At 39.8% G+C, this 20,478-nt stretch overlaps 1 protein-coding gene across 1 annotated transcript in view; it reads right to left on the bottom strand.

Moving 5' to 3' along the window:
• The window catches only part of CLIC4 (CLIC family member 4), a 67,544-nt gene that overhangs the window by 26,458 nt on the left and 20,608 nt on the right, over positions 1-20,478 (bottom strand). The window contains exon 2 of the mRNA XM_087728102.1: positions 2,908-3,017. Within this exon, the coding sequence (XP_087584228.1) occupies positions 2,908-3,017 (110 nt within the window). The remainder of the gene's footprint in view (positions 1-2,907; positions 3,018-20,478) is intronic.

Consider the following 20,478-nt stretch of genomic DNA (forward strand, 5'->3'; position numbering starts at 1 on the left):
TGGGCTCGTGTCCATTTAGTTAGTGGGTGGCATTTTATATATACATATATACATATACATATATACATACATACATACATACATACATACATACATACATACATACATACGTATATATATATATATATATATATATATATATATATATATATATATATATATATATATATATATATATATACACACACACACACAATACACACACACACACACACACACACACACACATACGTACGTACATACATACATATTGCTCGGCGTTCATGGTGTTAGCAGTGCAGTAATTGGAAAGGCCGCCTCCATCAATTAAGAGTCCTTCCCTTTACTCTTTGACTTCCTGGGAAAATTCCATGTGGCAACAACAGGCGTGCTGCCGAGAGAGCAATGACCCTGTTGATGGAACAATTGTCTGACTCTGTATTTCGACATTATTAATCTGTTCCTTTCATGCTTCAACGTGCCATATGAATAAGAGAAGCCTAATATCAATTCAGCAGGGGAGAAAAGGAAGAACCAGCTGGCCTTTGGAACAATCTGCTATGAAAGTGACATGGTGGAAGAACAGAATGCAGCTGGTCTCGGGGTGAAGGCTCCCCCAAATTCCTTCAGATACCATACTAGACGAGGGAGGCTCGGGGAGGGAATGAGAGCCTTGCCAAGCTGTAAGCTACAAAATAAGCAACGGAGCAAACAATATTAAAGTGTGGTTTCTGCTGACACCACTTACACCCTGCGAAGAAACTATTGAGGTGGAGCTTGAGAGTGACATTAACCTGGAGCAGTTAACAGAAGTGTCATTAAAATTATCTTAGCCTGTAAGTCTCAGTGGGATCCAGCCAGGGGTGGGCTTCAAAAATTTCAGCAACGGGTTCTCTGCCCGGTTGCTAGGTGGGCGTGGCCATGGTGGGCATGGTCTAGCTCGCCTCATGCACCATGGCGCGGGCGCCGTTTTCACCTTCCCCAGGCTCCGGAGACTTTCCTCAAGTCTCTAGGAGGGTAAAAACGGCCTCCCCCGGGTTCCGGAGGCTGGAAACGGACCCATTTCTAGCCTTCCAGAACTTAAGAGAGGGCCATTTTCCCCCCTCCCTGAGCCTCTGTGCGGGCCCTGCACTTATCTTGCATTCAAAACGGGCTACGTGGAGACTCATGGGAGAAATTGGGGAGAGGTGTGGGGGCCAGTGGTGGGTTGCAGGCGGAGGTTCTCCGAACCAGCCATAACATTAGCTACGGGTTCTCCCGAACCCGGGCAAACCCATAGCAGCCCACCTCTGGATCCATCAGTGTTTGCCACCCGCTTCGTAAAAGAAACAAAACAGGGTCTCTTAAAGGAGAACTGTACTTTGGCCATTCGGCAAGCAGGCCACGTTGAAGACAGTTTGCAGCGTCCCACCATCATGTGTCCACGTTTCACAATTCAAAGAAATACTTAAAACTGTCACAGGCAACCAGGTCAACATACAAGCCTTCGTTCAGTGACTGTTCGTACTTACAACAGCACTGAAGAAAGTGGCTTAAGACCATTTTTCACCCCTTGGACCCTTGCAGCATCCCCGGGGTCATGTGATTTACATTCAGATGCTTGACAACTGACTTGTATTTAGGGTAGCTGCAGTGTCCCAGAGTCCTTTCATCCCCTTTTGCGACATTCTGACAAGCAAAGTCAACGGGGAAGCCAGATTCACTTAACAACTGTGTTACTAAACTTAATGGCAGTGATTCACTTAACAACTGTGGCAAGAAAAGTCATAAAATGGGCCAAACTCACTTAACAATTGTTAGCAGCAGGAATTTTGGGCTCAACCGTGGTTGTAATCGAGGACTACCTGTCTAGTAACAGGTCCCTAAGAATAGCAAAGTTGGACCCTAAGGAAGGCTGAGTGCCAAAGAATGGAGGCCTTTGAACTCTAGTGCTGGAGAAGACTCCTGCGAGTCCCTTGGACTGCAAGGTGATCAAACAGGTCAGCCCTAGAAGAGATCAACCTTGACTGTTCTTTAGAAGGCCAGAGCCTGAAGAGGAAACTCAAATACTTTGGCCACCTAATGAGAAAGAAGGACTCAGTGGAGAAGAGCCTCATGCTGGGAACGATGGAGAGCAAAAGAAGAAGGGGACGACATAGAATGAGGTGGCTGGATGGAGTCACTGAAGCAGTCAGCGTGAGCTTAAATGGACTCCAGTAGAAGACAGGAAGTATCCATCTCGGGGTCATGAGATTCATCCCTCCTTCGTTGCTCCACGTTAGGTCCCCTCCTCTTTGGAAGAACTAACCAACACCCACAAATAAGCCCAATGTAGACCCACATGAGCTGGCTGGTTTCCAGCCATGTTGTTGAAAACTCAGACACTGGACCCCCTCCTTGTCTTCTTAATCCAACAGCTGCTAAACCCACAGGCTGAAGGCCACTCCCTCCAGCCTGGAGAAACCCTGGCCCCACTGGAAGGAAATTAAGGGAGTTATAGCCAGAACAGGAGGGAGCTGCTGTGGATTATGGGTCCTTTGCCACCAACAGCTTGGTCACAATATCAAGCACTTGTATAATCAAGCCTATTTAGGAAGGAGAAGAAAAATATTCTACAATTCTGTCGGTCAGTCCAAGAGGAGATCAACCCTGACTATTCTTTAGAAGGCCAGATCCTGAAGAGGAAACTCAAGTACTTTGGCCACCTAATGAGAAGGAAGGACTCCCTGGAGAAGAGCCTCATGCTGGGAACGATTGAGGGCAAAAGAAGAAGGGGACGGCAGAGAAGGAGGTGGCTGGATGGAGTCACTGAAGCAGTTGGCCTTAGCTTAAATGGACTCCAGAGGATGGTAGAGGGCAGGAAGGCCTGGGGGAATGTTCTCCATGGGGTCACAATGGGTCAAACACAACTTTGCAACTAACAACAACAAAGAACAGTAAGTTCCTTACCTTTTCAAGTCAACTGTTGTGACGCTAAATACCACTCCTTTGAGCCATAGTATCATGAAGAGCCTCTGAGAGAAGGGGCAGTTGCCTATGCTTTCGCCATCACTGCCAGCCTGTAGAAAAATAAGGGGGGGAAAACATTAGTACAAAATGGACAAGGTGTGCCAAACTATCCTCTTTCTTCAGACAAGAAAGCCATCTTAGCAAGCAGCAGAGCCCTCTCACTCTTGCCTCAAGCTTCACAAAATAAGGATCGTGGGTGTCCCATGTGTAGGAGACATGACAGAGCATGGGGGTGGAGAGAAAACAGGAATCAGCCTAGAATGTCTACGTAGCCACAAATGAACTAGGCTCAACCCCTCTTGAATTCCATTGACCCTTAGGCAAGGTAGTGCTAACCATCAGTAGATTCTCATGCATTGGTATGATTAATAATAAATCATTTTAATTGGAATTTAATATGCGGGGTCCTGATGTTCATTCCTCACAGCCTGCTTGATACAACATTAGTTTGCGAGATTGAATTTGGTCCCGCTAACCAACCCAAACTCAATCTTGGATCACTATCTTGGGCCACATTTATTTGCCTTCATTTATAATATTAGTTTGATTTATATACAGTTTTTCCAACAAGAACCTGATGTAGCATATATCATGTTCCCTCTTTTAATCGCAGAGGTGGAATTCAGCCAGTTCTGAGCAGTTCTGAAGAACCAGTAGCGGAAATTTTGAGTAATTCGGAGAACCATCAAATAGGCTGGCCCTGCCCCCCACTGCCTCCCAGCTGATCTTCTTTTGATGCCCTGAACAGGAGAACGGAGCTGGAAAGCAGATTAGTGGGGTAGGGAGGGAATGGGGATTTTGCAGTATCCTTTCCCTGCCACGCCCACAAAGCCATGCCACGCCCACAGAACCGGAGGTTTAAAAATTTTTGAATCCCACCACTGTTTAATCCCCCAAATAACCAAACATGGCAACATCTTGGGACCAGTGGGAATTCAGTTACTAAAGACCCATAAAAGAATAAATGGCTGACCTTTAGGAAGATGTAAGAAACATATCAGAACCTCGCCTTGATGGAAAGATAGAAGTAACCTGGCCAGGCTTACAAAACTGATTCCAGGAATGCTGATTTATTGTTCTCAACAGATTCTTGAAAGACTGTCAGAGTTTCTCTCCACCCATCATTTACCAACAAAAATCAAAACAGGGCTATTTTAAGTTCCCTGTCATATTTCTTTCACTCCCTGCCCAGCATTACTCAACCTTTGCAACTTTAAGACATGTGGATTTCAATCTCGAGAATTCCCCAGCCAGCATGCTGACTGTTCATTCATACTTCCTCAAGGCCAGCTCTACAATCCTTTACAGTATCTGACAAACTATAGATACATAGTAAAGAGACTTGCTTTTGGTAGCTCATGTGTCATGTTGATGCAACTCACTACACAATTAAACACTACAAATATGCACTCATAAATTCTTTACCCTGTTGCACAGTTGTACAGTTGTACAGGTATGCAGGTCTTGGCATATTCAGGTCTTTTCCCATGTAAGATTGAGATTGTCTTGGCAACGTTTCGGCGAGGTCTCACTCGCCATCTTCAGGCTGGTGTTTTTGGCTTAAAGCGTGGACGGAGCTGCCGTCTTTCTATAAATTTTGGTGGTGTGTGTTTGTTTGTGTGTGTGTGTGTGTGTGTGTGTGTGTAGTGCTGGCTTTGTTTCAGTAAGTGGAATGATTGGTTGTGTGGTTGTATCATGATTGGTAGATTGGTGCTGATTGGTGCTGGCTGTGTGGCTATTGTTGTTTCGTGTTGTAATGGCCTGGGTGGTAGGTGGGGCTCGTTTGTTGACTAGGGCTGGTTTCCAGATGTCTGGTAGGCATATATATTTGTTGCATTTGTGCTGATAAATAAATAAAGGGAGACTAATATAGATCTATTTCAAGCTATTTAGCTCTAGTCAGCTAGCAATACCCTTACTGGAATTCAAACCTGGGCTGTTTTTACATGTTAGGCAGTTGTATTAGCCTCTAAGCCACCAGCTCTCCTCCATTATTTGGACATACCAGGTGCTTTGACATAACATTGCCTTGAGCAATTTCAACCACACTTGGTACACAGATGACTTACTCTCTGGAAAAAAATACTGTGGGGATAAGACACCCCTAACACCCATTAGAGTATGTGTTCTATTAAGATACAGCTTGTTGTGCCTTTAAATGGCTTCTACTGTACTGCCGTAAAATGGATTCTAGTATACAGCACAGTGGAATTGCCATGGTAATGGCTTCACAGTACTCCACAAGGGAGGAAATCCAACATTAGAAATTTCGTTTGGTCCGGACATTTTCCCCTTATAAATAAATACCCAGGCAAAACCGGATTATCAGCTAGTTTCATATGAAAATGTTTACAATCATGCTGCAATGATCCCATGGTACAGGCCTATGTTTCTGAAACAGAGTATTTAAACAGACAGCTCTGACATGATATATACTTGAATGGGAGACAGTTATTGCTTTAATCAGGTAAATCAGATTCTTTTGTTCAGATAGGAAATGATCAAAATGTCAGGACGGCTCTCCTCCTTACAGCGACACAGCAGTTTGTTACACAAAATATATAAGCTCTAAAACAACCGTTTGCAGGAAAAATGAATCAACCAGATGTGTTTGTTTGACAAATTCTGTACAATGGTTTAGAAGTGCCAAAAGAAAGAAGTCAAGCCAAAAAAAACAACGAAGAAGGGGGGGAAAGTGGCAATGTTATTAGGCAACCTAGTCAGAAGACTACAGTAAACACCTCTCTTCCCTGAAATAATACATTGCTTATTAAACCGCATAAACAAATTTTAATGCTAGCTCAACTGCTGGTAGAATGACTATCATCCAGGAGTTAATCTTCTATGAAAGCATCGACCTGGCATGTATCACAGAGATTTGAATAAGAGGCGAGTCAATTTTTCTGTCTGCCAGGGCTGAAACCACCAGCTCCAACCAGCAGTCTGCCAATATTTTAATGTCCACTTCTCTTATTTATGTGGCTGGGATAAGAGAAGGATAATATTAGTGTACCATCTATCAGTCACACAACAGTCTGTTTTCCTGAGCTTGTCAGGGTGATTTCCGATGGATTACTTTAAAATCTACATGCTGGATAAAAAGGAAAAGGTAAAGATTCCCCTCGGACATATGTCCCTGACTCTAGGGGGCGGTGCTCATCTGTTTCAAAGCCGAAGAGCCAGCACTGTCCGAAGACGTCTCCGTGGTCGGCATGACTGAACGCCAAAGGAACACGGAATGCTGTTCCCTTCCCACCAAAGGTGGTTCCTATTTTGCTACTTGCATTTTTACATACTTTCGAACTGCTTGGTTGGCAGAAGCTGGGACAAGTAATGGGAGCTCATTCCGTTATGCAGTGCTAGGGATTTGAACCGCTGAACTGCCGACTTTTCTGATCGGCAAGCTCAGTGTCTTAGCCACTGAGCCACCGTGTCCCTACATGCTGAACACTCTCCCCTTATTTATTCAGTCTTTATGCAGGATATATATTAAGCTGGATAGGAAGAGGTTGAATGTGGTTTTAAAAGTGGAGGAAGAAACATCAATGCATTATGTGGGTGCTACTACCCCAGCAGCTGAAAATGGGGAAAAAATCTACAAGCTCTAGTAATAAATTCAAGAAAGAGAGTGAAAACATGGGATTAAAATGTAAACAAGGCCAAATTAATAATCACAGGTACAACAACCAGCCTTAGAGCTGGCAATGAAGAATGCTGAAGTGGTTGGATAACCGCTGTACTAGAGGGGTAAAAACTGAATAAAATAATTTGTTTATAATTTATAAATGCCTGATGAATCTAGAGGGCTTTCCATCTTTGATGCCGTCACAGCCTTGGCTATTGTGAGTTTGATGATACTGAGACAGAGGTCCCAGAACATCTAAAAAGCTTCTCACCCAGGAGGAGATTTCAACGTGAATGTCCTTGTTCTCATGTGATGCATCATTTTACACTACATTTGTCTTCCTGCACTGACTTTTGAAAACCAGGATTACACATGACGGACAGCAGCAATTAACGCCAATGTTTTACGGATGTAAAATCTTCCGAAGAATCCAAAATGTGTGCGAAACAAAAACAAATTAAGTAGGGGATTTTCTAAATCGTTTGAAAGCAATGCACCACTGACTGAAAAACACATCCTCTGCTCTGCTTCCAGTCTGCAGTAAAGCTGCTAGAAGGACCTCAAAGGGAAGTTTGTAGGAGCACAAGATTTCAGTCATGCAGCTTCATAAAAAAAAAAAGCTGTTCCACCCCACCCCGAGAATTAAGAAAAGTGGGAAAGCTCAAAGAAGCAGGGATGGCTGAAACTCCGAAATGAAATGAGTCATCCAGGGTGACTTTCACCCATTAACAACTGAGGACATTTCTTTTCTTAGTGACAGATCTAGTTCATGACAGCAGCAATAGCTGGTATCTGAGCACAGAGGGTAGAGAGGAGGGTCAGAGGGGGAAGACAATGATAGCATAGGAGTGTAGAAAGTCAGCATCCACCCTCCTAGAAGAATGAAATATTTAAGGAATATTTTAAAAAGGGAAGAATATTATATTTCCCTAAATGAGAAATGGGGTGTTGGAAGAAATGTCCTTCTGGGTTTAGTTCCAAGTGGGGAAAAGGACACTGGATTCATGGAAGTTGCTTGGAAAGAAGGTTTATTGATGAACAGGATCACATGCTTCAAGATGTTGAGTGAAGAAGAAAAGAGAGATGCTGAAAGTTCCTGGTTTTATGCTCTCTCTGGGCTTTTGAGTTTGAACTTGTATTGTGATCAGTTGTCAGACTCCCATGGGGCTGTGCAGGGGCAACTCTTTAGGCTGTCCTGAGTCCCAAGCTTGGTTGACTTGCTGGGTGATGATGTAATGAAAGGGCTTTGGGATTCCTTTTATGGCTTTGCCTGAAGGAGGTAGATCTTTGTTATGTAGAATAGACTGGCCCAGGTCTTAATGGCCCATTGACAAAGGTCTGGGGGGCTGAGTTTCTGCCTCCCTTTTAGGGGGAATATTCTGTCCTTTTAATATTTCCTACAATATGTCATTTTGCTAGGAGAAGAGTGGGTGCGAACTTCCTACAGGAGAAACATGTTTTTTTAGAGGCAGGAAGCAGACTCAGTCTTAATAGCCCCAGCAAATATTTTCTGCCCATTAAGAAAGTCTGGGCCAGCCTATCTACAAAACAAAAGACCTTCAGCTCCAGGATGACGGGATTACCCATCATCAGGAAAAAACCTTTAAGGCACAATAGGAATTGCCCAATATCCTTTCAGAACACAAGCCCCTTCATTGCATCACCCTCTGAAACTTCAACCAAACTTAGCTCAGAGAAACACCTAAGATTTCTACTTTGCCTATAGAGCCAACTATGACCCCTACATAACCCTAACATGGCCCCGTGGGAGTCTGACAACAGCCAATAGAATACATGTTCTTGCACAGGAACAGGAAGCAAAGCCCAAGAGAAGGTATTAAAAAAAAAACCCATTCTCAACTCCATGTGGTCAGCAACACCAAAACCCATGTGGCTCTGCTTAATCCTTAAACCATCTTTCTAATCAGACTCCATTTTTCCAATATCTTTCTCCCACCTTGGAACTGAACCAGATGGGCATTTCTTCCCATGGAGGTTTATAGAGTTGGGACAAGTAATACCCCTTCATAGCAATCAATGTAGCACAAGAGCTAAGAGCTAAAAACGGGGAGACCTAAATGTTAGTCCTAACTTGACTAAAAAAAACATTGGGTGACTAAGCTGAGTTAGAATATAGAATAGAATATTTTCTTTATTGGCCAAGCATGATTGCGCACATAAGGAATTTTCTCTGGTACATAAGCTCTCTCAAAATCTCTCTCAACCCAAACCTAAGGATTTTGAGGGAGATGAAATGAAGGGGGATACCCGTGCGCTCTTAAACTCTCCAAGAAAAGAGGATATAAAATGCAATAATTATCTAGGATTAATCCTTTAAGGAAGAAAAAAAGGAGACTGTTTAGAGCTGTAATTGGACTGGCCTACACTGTTTATATTCCATACTCTCACACTAAAAACAGATTTCAGGAACAAAAATAAATCAATGCAGGCATCTGCTTCTTATTTAACTTACAAGGCAATGTTTCAGAAGGAAGTGGAAATGTCCCTTTACCAAAACAATTGCCTGAATCCAAAATAAAACCCAAATCTAATTCCGGATACGATGTCTCCAGGAAGCCACTGTAGTTCTATATACCCTGTCTGAAAAACTTTTTTGCCTCCCTATTTGTTTTTCTTCGCTTTAAATTGTATTTTAAGAGCCTGTGCGGAGAAGGCTACGAGAATGACAACAAAAAATTGGCTTCAATGCTCAAAAAGGACCCAGCCATTTAACTTTTTGAGTTTGTAATCAATGTGTACAGAATTCTTTATATAGGTAGCCAAGTGCAACTGTGACCACCACATCAGGCTCATTAACATTCGTTCTTAAGAAGCAATTTGTAAAGCTAATTATCTTTTTCCTTAGTAGGATTCAATCAAATTAAACAAAACCTTACACCGTTTAAGCAGACGGGGAAATACTGAAGGCAGTTATTGAAAGGTCTTAAAAAGGATTGACTTCAGCTTTGCAAAAGAAAAGAAATCTTTGGATTCAAATAGAACAAAAATTAGGGAGCAAAAGTACAAATGATAACTTTAAGATGTTAAGTGTCAGAATAACAGAGCCAGAAGGGACCTTGGAGGTCTTCTAGTCCAACCCCCCTGCTCAAGCAGGTAACCCAGACAAACGATTGTCCAATCTCTTCTAAAAAACCACCCATAACTTCTGAAGGTAGTTGATAATGGGCAAATTCGTGGTTGCCAATTAAATAGGAGAACTCAAATTATGTCTGAAAAGCTCTCTTTTGCATAATCCAGCTCAACAAAGGGGTGGTTTTTTAAAAGAAAAAAATGCAATGCTTAAATTTAGCAATTTAGGGTTTGTTCCAAGGCATTTGATAAGAAGGGTGGGAAGGTATTTCTCAAGAGCTGAGTATCATCCATGCTGAAGCAGAGAGATTCTTGCAGGTTTAATTAACACTTGTCATTCTGCAGCTGACTATTTTGACCTTAAAGCAAGTTAAGTTAGAAGTAGCATTTGCTTAAGAGCATTTTTTAAATACATACTTTACAGAAATATTGTTATGACGAGATATCAAATTATTGTTATGATGAGATATCAAATTATAATACTGACAGGAGATAGATAGATAGATAGATAGATAGATAGATAGATAGATAGATAGATAGATAGACAGACAGACAGACAGACAGACAGACAGACAGACAGACAGACAGACAGACAATATTAATATGCCAAAATTTGTTCTTACCTTACAACCACAATTGACCCCAAAATTTCTATTGCTAAATGAAATATTTGTTAAGTGAGTTTTGCCCCATTTTATGACCTTTCTTGCCACAGTTGTTAAGTGAATCACAGCATTGCTAAATTAGTAATACGGTTGTTAAGTGAATCTGGCTTCCCCACTGACTTCGCTTGTCAGAAGGTGACAAAAGGGGAATCATATGATCCCAGGATACTGTAACTATTACAAATATGAATCAGTTGCCAAAAAGCTGAATTTTGATCATGGGATCATTGGGATGGTCCCATGATCAAAACAGATATCCAAATAGATTTCCAGCCTGTTTGGAAAGATTAAATGCAGCTAACATTCAAAGGGTAATGTTTGCTAATATATATCAAGCTCTCATTGCAACAAAAACAGCAGAATAGAAATTGCATCTACAGATACATGGATTCTAAAAGGATATTCTAGAACAGGGCTGGCAAACTCAAGGCCCAGGGACCAGATCTGGCCCGCAGGGTACTTAGATCTGGCCCGCAGGGCTGCCCAGGAAATAGAGAAGGACCGGCCCGCAATGAAAACTGCATGCAGCCTCCTGAGCTCCATTTTCACTGGCAGAGATTTGCAGGAGGCTGTCGTAGCCAAAACGGAGCTCGGGAGCCCATTTTCTCTGCCAGGAGTGCTTTACAGGCGCCCCTGATATGAGTAATGTTGAGCTGGCCACGCCCACGCTGGCCATGACCCCCCCTCGCCTCCCCCCAAGGTCAAACACAACTCTGATGCGGCCCTCAGTGAAATCAAGTTTGACACCTCTGTTCTAGAAGTTGGGTAAAATAAGGAGGATAATTTCCCTCTCCTCTTCTACTCTCAATTCTAAAGAGCCTAAAATGTTCTAGAATCAAAACCAACATGAGTCTGAAACATGTTAGTCAATGCAGAGCATTTGATTCTAATACATTATGATCAATATTATTAGCAACAATTTCTTTTTAAAAAAATATTTTGAAGTTTTCAATTTTGCCTACTATATATTTACTCTACATTTATCCTCCTCCATTTCATAAAGACAGTGATCTTCAACCCCCAATCCATGCATACACTTATGGAAAGCTTAATGTGTGCTTGGAGACAACAAAAAGAACAGTACAGTACAGTATTTTAATAAAGGTGGTATATTGCCAAATACAGGTAATTGTCATAAGACGAGAAGTACCTGTATTGCAAATCAATCTAGCCAAATCTACAGAGGCCTGAATCCCAAAGAGCTATTCAAAAGCCTAAAATTAGGACTTTGTCTAACCAGTGGGGTATTGTCAAAATCCCTTCTTTACCAGCAGAGCCGCCACTCACATAACTTGTGAATTTTTAGTCCTCACCTCATCCATATTGACTCCAGATTTTACTTAAGCCTTCAGGTTCCTCACCTGAATTAACTAAAAAGAGGAACTAAGACCTGAATAGCAATAGCACTTAGACTTATACTGCTGTACAGCCCTCTCTAAGCAGTTTACAGAGTCAGCTTCTTGCCCCCAATAATCTGGGTCCTCATTTTACCCACCTCAGAAGTCTGAGGCAACCTTGTGCCTGGTGAGATTCGATCTGCCAAACTGCTAGCGGCCGGTGATCAGAAATAGTCTGCAGTACTGCACTCTAACTACTGCGCCATCATGGCTCATAATTATATGATTATATCATATAATTATATCATAATTATATGATTATATCATAATCATCCCTCAGGATTTATCTAAATTACCTCCCTCGCTGCTTTACTGTACATAAAAATGAATACCATCAGGAATAATATCAACTACCTCAGAATCTAAGAGAAATAATTCCACCGCTTCATAGCACTGTACTTTCTCTCGGATTGCAAAGGACCAAATTCTATGGAATAATGAGTTTTTCTTCTGTCTGAGTCCTATTGCCAGAAAAAGAGACAAGGGCAGTGAAATTTTATTGCATCAGATCAGAGCATCTTTTATGGCAATCAATTGTAATCCAAAGCCAGTGGCTCTTTTAGAAATATAATTATAGGCACCAATTCAGACAACAGACTTGGAATTCCAACAAAATTGACTGGGCCAAATTTCCACTTCTTATTTCTACAGCCAGTTCTTTAAAAATGCTGCCGTTTCCTTCGCTTCTTCCAAATGAAGAAAGAGTCAGTAGATCTTTTAAAGGACAAAAGTGAAAGGCAAAAGATTTATACGATCTGAAGAGAAACCAGAGTAACCAGAATACAGTATTTGCACAATATTGGAAAAATGAGGACACTCCATTAGATGAGGATGCAATTCGGAAAATATTACTGTGCAGAGATAGAGAGATTGACATTAAAGATAAAGCACAAAGAAGACCCAGAATATTACTTAACATGGAATAGACTTTATGAGTGGTTAGAGATAAGAGCTAGAAATTAGATGAAGAAAGATTATTGCTAGGTATGATTTAAAGATAAGGATGGTTTATAATTATAAATATGCTAATATAATTAACAGAAGTACCATGTTTCCCTGAAAATAAGACAGGGTCTTATTTTTTTGACCCACGAAATAAGCACTTGGCCTTATTTTCAGGGGAGGTTTTATTATTTTTGAGGTGCAGGAGACGGCAAGTGTATTCATAACGCTGCTGTGTTCCAATATTTTTGAAAAGGGCTTATTTTCAGGGGAGGGCTTATTTTAGCGAATGCACTCAAAAGTCCGATTGGACTTATTATCCAGGGAGGTCTTATTTTTGGGGAAACAGGGTACAAATAAGCCAATATAAAGAGAAATCTAGTTAAAATTATTCTGTTACATTATTATTATTGTTGTTGCTGTTGTTGCTGTTGTTATTATTATTACAATTGTATCACAGTGGCCAGTTGTTTCGCCGGATTTGGCATTGGTTACTAGTCAGGCCCCACCCAGGGGCCTAGGACGTCGTAACGTATTTTCGTAATATGCGTGCAGATCCAAGCAGTGCGGCTTTTTGCATTTGACTGATGGTGATTTTGTCAATTTTTAACTGTTTTAAATGTAATTCCAGTGCTTTTGGAATAGCACCCAGTGTGCCAATTACCACTGGAATTACCACTGCTGGTTTGTGCCATAGTCATTGAATTTCAATTTTTAAGTCCTGGTATTTTGCGATTTTTTCATGTTCCTTCTCAGCGACCCGGCTATCACCTGGTATTGCAATGTCTATGATTGTGACCTTATTTTTCTCAACCAGTGTGATGTCTGGTGTATTATGCGCCAGTATTTTGTCTGTTTGTATGCGAAAATCCCACAAGATCTTGACCATCTGATTTTCGGTGACTTTTTCAGGCTGATGTTCCCACCAGTTTGTTGCTGTTTTAATATTATAATTTTTGCACAAATTCCAATGGATCATTTGTGCTACTGAATTGTGCCGCAATTTATAATCAGTCTGCGTGATTTTTTTACAGCAGCTGAGTATGTGATCAACAGTTTCATCAGCTTCTTTGCAAAGTCTGCATTTGGCATCATCAGAGGATTTTTCGATTTTGGCCTTAATGGCATTTGTGCGGATAGCTTGTTCTTGCGCAGCCAGGATTAGTGACTCTGTTTCTTTCTTTAATGTACCTGTTGTTAACCATAACCAAGTTTGTTCACTGTCCACTTTATCTTTTATTTTTTCCAGAAATTGGCCATGCAGTGCTTTGTTCTGCCAACTCTCCATTCTTGATTTTATCACATCTTTTCTGTATTCTTGTTTCGTCTGTTGGGCCTTCAGTAGATTTTTGTTCTTTACGTCGATTAATAGATGTTCTTGACTTTCTTTTAAATAATCAGCCAGTGCATGTTTTTCTTCTTCAACTGTTTGCTTCACTTGTAAGAATCCTCTGCCACCTGATTTTCGGGGCAGATATAGTCTATCAGTATCACCACGTGGATGTAAACTGTAGTGCATTGTTATTAGTTTCCTGGTTTTTCGGTCCAAAAGGTCCAAATCAGCTTGTGTCCAGTTAACTATACCAGCTGTGTGTCTTATAACTGGTATTGCCCAGGTATTTACGGCCTTGATTGTATTTCCACCATTCAATTTAGATTTCAAAATTTTCCTAACTCTGTTGGTGTACTCTCGCCTGACAATAGTTTTTACTTCTCCATGCTTGATGTTATCCAACTGCAGAATGCCTAAGTATTTGTAGGCTTCATTTTCGTTGCATTTAATTAGTTGGCCATTGGGCATTTCAATTCCCTCACATGCAGTGATTTTGCCCCTTTTTATGGATACAGTGGCACATTTTTCCATGTCAAACTGCATTGAAATATCGGTGCTGAATACTCGGACTGTGTTTGTCAATGATTGGATTTCTGTTTCTGACTTTCCATAGAGTTTCAAATCATCCATATATACTAAATGCGAAATTTTTTCAGCTTCTTTGGCTGTTTGGTAGCCTAATTTCATTTTTTTAAAGATTACTGATAGTGGAATCATTGCGATGATGAAGAGAAGAGGTGAAAGTGAATCACCCTGGAAAATTCCTCGCTTGATATTAACCATTCCGTAGATCTCATTTCCTACTGCCAACTCAGTTCTCCATTGTTTCATCGCCTTTTCAGTAAAGGATGTAATATTTTTGCTAATGCCAGTTGTTTCTAAGCATTTTATGATCCAACTATGTGGCAGTGAGTCAAATGCCTTTTTGTAATCAATCCAGACCATATTCAAGTTTGTTTTTCTGTTCTTACAATTTTCTAATATCATTTTATCAATTAGGAGCTGATCTTTTGTGCCCCTGCTCCTTCTTTTGTTGCCTTTTTGCTCTACTGGCAAGATGTTGTTAGTTTCCAAATAATCCATAATGTTATCTGCAATAATGCCTGTGAGTAATTTGAAGGTTGTTGGCAAGCATGTTATTGGTCTGTAGTTTTCAGGTATTGTTCCTTAAGTTGCATCCTTATGAATCAAGTATGTTTTTCCAGTTGTCCACCACTCATCAATTTGACCATTTTGTAAAATTTCATTCAGTTGTTGTCGTCGTCATCATCATCATCATCATCATCATCATCATCATCATCATCATCATCATCATCTGTTAATATTTCTTTTTGTTCTTTCTTTGCTTTTTGTAAATGATATGCCCTGGCAATACAGTGCATTCAAAAGGTTTATGAATAAAAAGGAAAAAAAATAAAGGACAAAAATAGAAATCCTTGATGCATTAGGTCAATGCTGCTGAATCACAAAGAACCCCATTGCAAAACGGTAGGATAGAAGAAGGTGGAGTAAGAGTGAGTAAGTCCTTGGGGAGAAACATCTGGCCAGACACAGGGAGACTTATGAATGTTTTTTAAAAATTGCTTGCCAAGTTCCAGCTTTCTGAAAATCCAATTTACTGCAGGGTTATTATTCACTCCTTTTAGCTTCCAAAGTTGAAGTTAATATTTAATGCAGTCAGAAAAATAACTTTTATGTTGAAGATACTGTTTAACCACATATTAGGATCTTTAAAAAATGGAGCTTGAGTGCCAGCAGACACAATGCCACAAAGGCAGTTGGCTTGGAAAAAAAGGAAATTTAACTACTGGGATTTGAAAATGTAAGATTGCAAATAAAACCATTCTGGGGGATGGGAAAGCTAGAAGAGATCTGGAACAAAACAAAACTTTTTTTTTTAAAGCAAGCAAAGAATGACCTCACACACATCCAATCACATCTCTGGAAGAAGGAGGAGGAGGCAAGCACCTCGAATTTAATCCAAACAAGGTGGAAATATTCTTGTGGAATTTCAATGACCAGACTGTGGATCTTTGCTATTTTATATGGGTTGCTTCCCCTTAAAAAGCAACTTGTCTGCAGCTTGGGAGGTACTGCTGAAAAGGCATTTTTACAGTTCTTTGGAAACTGTGACCACTAACTGTGACTACTAATGTCCTCCATCAACTTCTTCTGGGAAAGCCAAATGGGTTCAAGTTGCCTTCAGAGTAGGCTACAGCCGCTCTTGACTTCTTGCAACCATTTGAAGTGACCTGACATGAAGCTGACATGATCATTTTTCACACTTACGACCACTGCAGCATCCCCATGGTCATGTGATCCAAATCCAGACCACTTGGCAGCTGTCTCATATTTATGACGGTCGCAGTGTCCCCGGGGTCCTGTGATCACATTTTGCAACCTCCGGATGGGCAAAGTCAATGGGGAAGCCAGGTTCACTTAACAACCATGTTGCTAACTTGACAACTGAAGTGGCTCGCTTAACAACTGTGGGGGGGAGGTCATAAAAGGGGCAATAGCAATAGCAATAGCAGTAGACTTATATACTGCTTCATAGGGCTTTCAGCCCTCTCTAAGCGGTTTACAGAGAGTCAGCATATTGCCCCCAACAATCTGGGTCCTCATTTTACCCACCTCGGAAGGATGGAAGGCTGAGTCAACCCTGAGCCGGTGAGATTTGAACCGCTTAACTGCTGATCTAGCAGTAACCTGCAGTGCTGCATTTAACCACTGCGCCACCTTGGCTCTTACAAAACTCACTTAACAATTGTCTTGCTTAGCAATGGAAATTTGGGGCTCAGTTTTTGTCGTAAGTCGAGGACTGCCTGTATGATACTGCATTTTATGCAAGCCTCTCTTTGTGAAACCAACTGAAACACTTACATGAGTGCAGAAAAACCTTCTAACCATTTTTTTTAAAATCTCTGACATTGATTGGACCCGGATTGTTGTTGGGGGCGATATGCTGACTCTGTAAACCGCTTAGAGAGGGCTGAAAGCCCTATGAAGCGGTATATAAGTCTAAATGCTATTGCTATTGCTATCAGATGGGACCTTTTTTTGTCCCTGAAAATAATTTGCCTTTAGTTTATTTAATACATTTAAATATTTATTAATATTTTTGATAGTTTTACACTGATAGGTAAGATGCACGTCAGGGGAAGCAAATTGCCTGAGAGGTGGGTGCTTCATCTAATCGAAGTCTTATTTTTTTTTTATTATTCTTTATTTTTTTTTTTTTTTTTTTTTTGTCATCATTTGTCAATCATTAAAACATTGAAGTACAATTTTTTTTGTGTGTATACCCCTCCCTCCCTCCACCCCCCCACCCCCCCTCCTCCTTCCCCCCCCCCGACTTCCCAGAACCCGTACACGGTATAGAATTTTAACTAACACAGTCTAAAATCTATTGAGAAAAAAGAAATAAAGAAATTAATAACATTCTAGATTGACCTTAGCTTCTTCTTACTGAACTAACTTTAAACAATTTAAATCATTTCTGATCTTAAGCATAGGCTAACTGGAATTTCTTAGTCCCGTATTTATTTTGTATATAGTCAATCCATTTTTTCCAGTCTCGTTTATATCTCTCATTTGAATGATCTTTGAGATATGCCGATATTTTAGCCATTTCAGCTAAGTTTGTTACTTTCAATGTCCATTCTTGAATTGTAGGCAAGTCTTCCTTCTTCCAATATTGCGCCACCAACAGTCTTGCTGCAGTTATCAGGTGCAGAGTCAAATTGGTCTCTACCACTGTAAAGTCAGTACATATACCTAGTAAAAATAACTGAGGACTAAACTTTATCCTTCTTTTAAAAACATTTTGCATGACCCACCATATTTTTATCCAAAATGCTTTAACCTTTTGGCAGGTCCACCATATATGATAATATGTAGCATCGAGAGAACCACATCTCCAACATTTAGGCTGTACATTCGGATACATAGAAGCCAACTTTTTAGGATCTAAATGCCATCTATAGAACATCTTGTAAAAATTTTCTCTCAGATTTTGAGCTTGTGTAAATTTCACATTTCTTACCCAGATTCTTTCCCATGTATCCAACATTATTGGTTCCTCAATATTTTGAGCCCATTTTATCATACAATCTTTAACTAATTCTGTTTCCGAATCCATCTGTATTAATACATTATATATCCTCTTTATATGCATTAAGCTTTGATCTCTTATTTGTTTAAACAGATTATCCTCAACTTGAATAAAACCAATTTTTTGATCTATTTTCCACCTAGCCTGTAATTGCCCATACTGGAACCATGTTTGAATTACCTTCTCCTCTTTTAATACCTCTAAAGATTTTAATTGTAATACCCCCCTTTCCGAGGTAAGAAGCTGTCTGTAAGTAAATCTGTCCTGTTTTTGTGCTGTATTCATATTTTCAATTGCATGTCTAGGAATTGCCCACATGGGTATCTTGTCATTTAATTTATATTGGTATTTCTTCCAAACCCGCAATAAAGCATTTCTTAAAATATGACTTTTAAAGTTCTTATCCAATTTTTTGTTGAATAACAGGTAAGCGTGCCAACCAAATACCAGATCGTGTCCCTCAATGTTCAATATTCTATCATTGGTTAAATGAATCCAATCACTAATTACAGATAATACCACTGCATCATAATATAGTTTTAAATTAGGTAGTTTCAGTCCTCCTCTCTCACGTACATCTTGCATTATTTTCATCTTTACCCTCGGCTTCTTTCCTGCCCACACAAATTTGTTGATACCCTTCTGCCATTCTAAAAGGTTCGCATCTTTTTTAAGTATAGGTAACATTTGGAAAAGAAATAAAAATTTTGGTAAAATGTTCATTTTCACTGCCGCTATCCTGCCCAGCAAAGATAAGTGCAATTTCTCCCATTTTTTCATCTCTGTCTGTATGCTATGCCAAAGTGGTTCATAATTATGCTTATATAACTTCCCATTTGAAGTTAAAATGTTAACTCCAAGATATTTGACTTTTTTAACTACCTCACATCCTAGCATCACTCCTAATTCTTCCTTTTGTTTAATATTCATATTTATAGCTAATGTTTTGGTTTTTCCTAAGTTTATTTTAAAGCCAGACACTTGACCATATTGATTAATCGTATTCATTAAAACCATACTGGATTCCTGCGGTTGTTCCAATATTATGACCAAATCATCCGCAAAAGCGCGGACTCTATATTCTTGCTGCCTAATCTTGATCCCTTTTAAACCATCCAAGCCCCGTATTTTATTCAACAATACTTCCAAAGTTATAATAAACAATAATGGGGACAAAGGACAACCCTGTCTTGTACCTTTTCCAATTTGAATAGAGTCTGTTAAACTTCCATTGACTATGATTTGTGCTGTTTGCTGTTGGTATATTGCTTTAATTGACTGTAAAAAATTATCTCCTATCTGCATTTTTTGCAATATCTTCAACAGAAATTGCCAGTTAACTCGATCAAAGGCCTTCTCAGCATCCAAAAATATAAACGCAGCAGGGATCTGGTTGTTCTTTCCCAAATATTCTAATGCATTAATAATTAATCTGACATTACTTTTCATCTGTCTCCCTTGTATAAAACCTGTTTGGTCCGTATGTATCAATTGTTGAATGACCAACATTAACCTATTTGCTAATATTTTAGTAAAAATTTTATAATCTACATTCAGTAATGAAATGGGTCTATAATTTTTGGGTTGAGTAGTATCTTGATCTTCTTTGGGTATCAAAGATATAAACGCTGTCTTCCAAGATGGAGGGACTTTACCTTCCGTTTGAATCATATTAAATAATTCTCTAAGAGGTTCTACCATTTCTAACTGTAAGTTTTTATAGTAAACCGCTGTCAAGCCATCTGTACCTGGTACTTTCCCTGGCTTTAATTGCTTAATTACCTGCAGGATTTCCCCCGAGGTTATTGGTTGATTCAATTTTTGCCTGTGTTCTTCTCTAACTGAAGGTATTTTCTCCTTGTCTAAATATTTGTCTATGTCTAAACCATTAATTTTATCCCCTTTATACAGTTCTGTAAAAAATTCCCAGAAAGCCTTTTGAATCTCTTCCTGTTGGAACACCTCCTTCCCTCTGTAAATCATTTTAGATATATTTCGAGTTTTCCTTTTTTTCCTAATCTGATAAGCTAACCATCTGCCAGGTTTGTTTGCATTACAAAAAGTATTGTGTTTTGCATATAATAAATTAGTAGCTACCTGGTCAGAGATCAACATGTCAAATTGAGATTTTAATATGTTAATAGTTTCCTTAACCTTTGTATCGTCTGGTTTCCTTGTTAACTCCAGCTCTTTTCTCTTAATTTCCTCTTCCAGTTCTGTTCGTTTTAACCCTTGCTTATTTCTATGTGTTTTATTTATATTCATCAAAACTCCTCTCATATACGCTTTGCTTGCATCCCATACAAATTCCATAGATGTACCCTTATTCATATTCAAAACAAAAT

This window comes from Thamnophis sirtalis, unplaced genomic scaffold (genome assembly GCF_051295495.1).
Source record: "Thamnophis sirtalis isolate CommonGarterSnake01/CBP01778 unplaced genomic scaffold, rThaSir2_p1.2 scaffold_13, whole genome shotgun sequence".
NCBI lineage: Eukaryota > Metazoa > Chordata > Lepidosauria > Squamata > Natricidae > Thamnophis > Thamnophis sirtalis.